The sequence below is a fragment of the Danio aesculapii genome, chromosome 20, assembly GCF_903798145.1.
Source record: "Danio aesculapii chromosome 20, fDanAes4.1, whole genome shotgun sequence".
Lineage (NCBI taxonomy): Eukaryota > Metazoa > Chordata > Actinopteri > Cypriniformes > Danionidae > Danio > Danio aesculapii.
The window spans coordinates 43934683-43939682 of record NC_079454.1 but is presented as its reverse complement, the minus strand read 5'-3'; the positions used below and the strand labels follow the sequence as shown (position 1 = coordinate 43939682).

Genomic DNA, 5000 nt, shown 5'->3' with positions numbered 1-5000 from the left:
CTACCTTTTAGACCTTGGATCTGACACAAGGTTGATGAAGCAAATTTCTGTTAATTGGCATCATTTAGAATCTGATTCTGATGATCTCTGAAAGCTCAAGTACTGTATCATCTGATTAATTGGCCTCGGCGATTTATATAGGTCTGCTGCTTATCCACACTATTTACTCTTAATTCTCTTCTACCAAATCTTGTTTAGGAGGCACTCTGAGGATCTACGCCGATAGTCTGAAGCCCAACATTCCCTACAAGACCATCCTGCTCTCAACTACTGATATGGCTGACTTTGCTGTGGCCGAGGCTCTGGAGAAATATGGCCTGGAGAAGGAAAACCCTAGAGACTACTGCATCGCCCAGGTGAGCTTAAACACTGTTTTACAGTAGCTCACAGAGAAGATTACCTTTCATTGAGAAATCTGAGAGATGTCTGATAGTGTTTGAAAAATCTGCAGGATGGATTTAATCATAAAAAAAAGAACAGTGTATTGTTATTTGTTATGGTCCCTACTTAAGTAAGACTCGTAATTTTAAGAAAACGTAACATAAATGAACGAAGTTCAACTGAATTATTTATTAACGTAAACTAATCAGGAAAAAAAAAAACAGACCACAAGATATGGGGAGCCCAGCAAGATATTAACTAAAAAGCCAAACAAACATAAAGCAGGTTGAAACTCTCCACTCCAAAATAAAGTTAAAAAGCTGCCGGAGACTGTGGTAGGCATGGAGAAATGAGCGTGAGCTTGTGAGATCTGCTTTCTTCCGCTTTAAAGCCTGACATCAATCCAGTCATCAATTCAACCAATAGAAAACTGAAAAGGTAAAACCTAACACAACGCAAGACAGGTTTATTTATATACAGTAGCACATTTCATACACAATGGTAGTTCAAAGTGCTTTACATAAACTGGAATAAAAGAAACATACAATAAAACAAGATTTAAAATAATTAAAAAGAGATTAAAATGTGTTAAACATGTTTCAAAGGTGAGAGGTAAGTTTGTTATCTGTTTTGTCTGTTTGAAGTGTAATGTTATCTTGTTATTTTGTTTATGTTTGATTTGCTTTTAATTGTTTTTGTTTATGAGCTGTGTGTGATTTTATTAGGTTAAATTGTATTGGTCAAGATGAGTGGTGGTCCACACATTTAAATTTGGTTTTAAAAACAGCAGATTCCCTGATTTTATTTCTATTTTATTTTATTATTGCAATTTTATTATTACTTGTTTGTTATTACTTGTAAATCATTTTTTTTATACACATTTGCATTATGAATAATTACACAAATTTTGACAATGTTGTCTATTTATTGATTAACATTTCCCATAAAAGCGTATATGTTGGCCATTTATATTTATGTATAATATGCATTTGGTGGATTATTGCATTTTGTGAATACCTAGTAAAATATTTATAAAGATGTATAATATGCATTTGCCTGAATTCTTTCTTATGTGGACAACTAGTAAAATGTGGCTGAGAGTTAAGCCAAAATATACGATTATTAATCGTGTCATTATAGAAAGAGGTAATTTGCAGATAACGCATGGACCTTTATTCTGTGGAAGTACAATTCTGTTGTTGATGTGTGTTTACTGTAGAGTTATTAAGCTGATTGAGCGTCTCTCTGTGGATCCCTCCTCCTCTTCCTGTTATCAAATCCAGCATATTTCATCAGGCTGCTGCACGATTTGTCCTCCAGATTAAAGCCAGGATCTGACATCTGCTTCACCTTTTCAACTGAGAGTAATTGAATTGTGCAGTTGTAGGTGTCCCGTGTGCAGCACTGTACAGAGTGCCAGATAGAGATATACAGTTGAAGTCTAAATGATTCATTTGTTTTTCTCCCAAATGATGTTTAACAGCGCAAGGAATTTTTCACCGTATTTCCTATAATATTTTTCTTCTGGAGAAATTTAATTTGTTTTATTTTGGCTAGAACAAAAGCAGTTTTAATTTAAATCGTTTTAAGGTCAATGTTATTAGCCCTCTTAAGCAATATATTGTTTCGATTGTCTACAGAACAAATCATCGTTATACAATGACTTGCCTAATTACCCTAGCTCGCCTAATTAACCGAGTTGCACTTTAAGCTGTATAGAAGTGTCTTGAAAAATATCTAGTCAAATATTATTTACTGTCATCATGGCAAAGATGAAAGACATCAGTTATTAAAAATGAGTTATTAAAACTATTATGTTTAGAAATTTGTTAAACAAAATTCTAAACAGAAATTGGGGAAAAAATAAACAGGGGGGGCTAATAATTATGACTGTATGTGGGGATGAGGAGGAAGTGTAGAGGAGGAGAGCAGGAAGTACTTGAAGCATCCTGTCTTAATCTCTTTAGTCAGTGGTTCAAAAGCATCAACATTGGTTTAGGGTTAGGGAATCCGCCAATCCCGTTTCTGAGAGAAGCATGCCTTCATAACGTTGTCTTGCATCACTAAAACTTGTGTACAATTTGAATTGCTTTACTTTTGTAACTGGACAAATATATAATTGTGTGTGTGTTATTGTTTATTGCAGGTGATTCATGCAAATGATAAAGCAGTGAAGGAGACCATATTAGATGACACAGACTGTCCTCTGCAGATCCTCAGAGACTGGACGAGTGATAAAGGTCAGCAGTACACACCGTTTCTTATTCTGCTGTCTTTTCATACAGTTTTCTGAGCATTTTAAGATGTGGTTCAAAGGTTTGGGGTGAAAAAGAAGTTTGTTTTGCTCTTCAAAGCTGCATCTATTTTGTGCAGTTGTAAGTTGTTAAAGGTGCCATAGAATGCATTGCTACAATGTTCAATTGTCCTCTGATATCTACATACAGTAAAAGTTATATGGCTTAGGTTAGTGGAATGTTTTCCCCAATGAACTCCATTCTAAACCTCATGAGTTGGCCATAACATGAGATGGATGGTTTTGACCATATTTGGAAGGCAAATAGTTTTAATAGTCAAAAAAAGAAGAAAATAAACATAAATGTTCAAGAGACTCTTAAACTTGAAAAATAAAATGTTACAAAGTGTGTGCAATGGTAAAGTGGAAACGCTGAACAATCGAAGCAAACTTTAAAGTAGATCCAGATCTGTAAGGTGTCAAAATTATGATACAGTAAACCTCAAACTCTGTAAACAAAAACGAATTATGTTAATCAAATCTGAGCTTTCCATTAAAGGAACCAACAGTTTAATGCAATGTTAACTTGAATGAAAACACAGGCAAGAATGATTAGTTATGTAGTTTTATGAAGTTATTGCTGTTCTTTCACTCCAGAAAAATTACAATAAGAGCTGAACAATATAGTATGATGCACAGCCATGCATTAAACATGTATACTCAACAGTTTACATGTGTTTCTTGCCTCATTACTAGCAGGGGTGGCGTTGAATAAATGTTTAATCCATATATCCTGCATTTTGCTGTTAACACATGAGAGACATGGCTACCTGTTTCACAGGCTGCTTCATTATTCCTTAAAGCATGTGCCATTTTCAAAATAAAAGTCCCACATACATTGTCATTATAATACAAGCTTAGATTAATAAATAAAATAAGGGAAAATATAATAAAAAATAAATAAATAAATTAGCAATTTTACATTAATTCATTACTGGCCAATCAAGTAGTACTGGGGGCGTGCACATTATCGATCATGTGTGAAAAGTAACAGTCTCCGTTTTGTTCCGATTGGGTTGTTGTTCCATGGGATTTTACACTGACAGGATTTACATGAGAACAAGGAAACAATGGTGTTTAAGCCTCACACTATGTCATTTCCATGTACTGAACTCTTATTCTGCTATTTCTACCTATAGGTTTTCAGAATTTCATTTTATGGCACCTTTAAATATTTTTACAATATAAAATGAATGTTTTCTGTTTTAATACACTACCTGACAAAGTCTTGTCGTCTGTACTAGTTGTAAGAGCAACAAATAATAACTTGACTTTTAGTTGATCATTTGGAAAAGTGGTAATAGGTAGATTTTTCAGATGAATCATCTGTTGAACTGTATCCCAGTCATAACAAATACTGCAGAAGACCGATTGGAACATGCACGGACCCAAGATTCTCTTAGAAATCCGTCAAGTTTGGTGGAGGAAAAAATCATGGTTTGGGGTTACATTCAGTATAGGGTGTGCAAGAGATATGCAGAGTGGATGGCAACATCAACAGCCTGAGGTATCAAGACATTTGTGCTGCCTATTACATTACAAACCACCGGAGAGAGCAAATTCTTCAGCAGGATAGCGCTCTTTCTCATACTTCAGCCTCCACATCAAAGTTCCTGAAAGCAAAGAAGGTCAAGGTGCTCAAGGATTAGCCAGCCCAGTCACCAGGTATGAACATAATTGAGCGTGTCTGGGGGAGGATGGAGGAGGCATTGAAGATGAATATGAAAGATGAGTCCTGCAAGAACGCTTTCTTTGCCTTTCCAGATGACTTTATTAAGTTATTTGAGTCATTGCAGAGATGTATGGATGCTGTCCTCCAAGCTCATGGGAGTCATACGCAATATTAATTCTTTTTCCACTGCACCATGACTTTATATTCTATACTGTACATTATTTCTGTTAAGTGGCAAGACTTTTGTCTAAGCAAAGTCAGACCTTACTGTCCTAATTAAATAATTAAAAATCAAGACATTATTATATTTTATTTTGGTAAAATAATTGTAATCCATGTAGAGGTCTTTGCCTTTCAAATAAGCCACTTCTGATACCAAATGATCAACTGGAAGTCAAGTTATTCTTTGACTTCTAGTATATAAAACGTGGATATGTGACAAGAATTGTATCAGGTATTTTATACAAAATTTTTCCAGCGTCACATGATGTTTCAGTAAATATTCTAGTGTGATGATTTGGTGAATTGAAAGTTCAAAAGGTAACATCTTTTGAAGCATCATACATGTTTTACATGTTTCTGAACTTAAACACTACAAACTGAACTACACTGTTCCAATTTACTATGACCTTTTATATGAAGCTGCTTTGACAC

General features: G+C 34.7%; 1 protein-coding gene across 12 annotated transcripts in view; it reads left to right on the top strand.

The window, feature by feature from the left end:
* Positions 1–5000, top strand: part of afdna (afadin, adherens junction formation factor a) — a 242910-nt gene that overhangs the window by 109883 nt on the left and 128027 nt on the right. For all 12 annotated transcript variants that reach the window (XM_056481084.1, XM_056481075.1, XM_056481080.1 and 9 more), the window contains exons 6-7: positions 199–356; positions 2528–2621. In XM_056481084.1, the coding sequence (XP_056337059.1) occupies positions 199–356; positions 2528–2621 (252 nt within the window). The remainder of the gene's footprint in view (positions 1–198; positions 357–2527; positions 2622–5000) is intronic.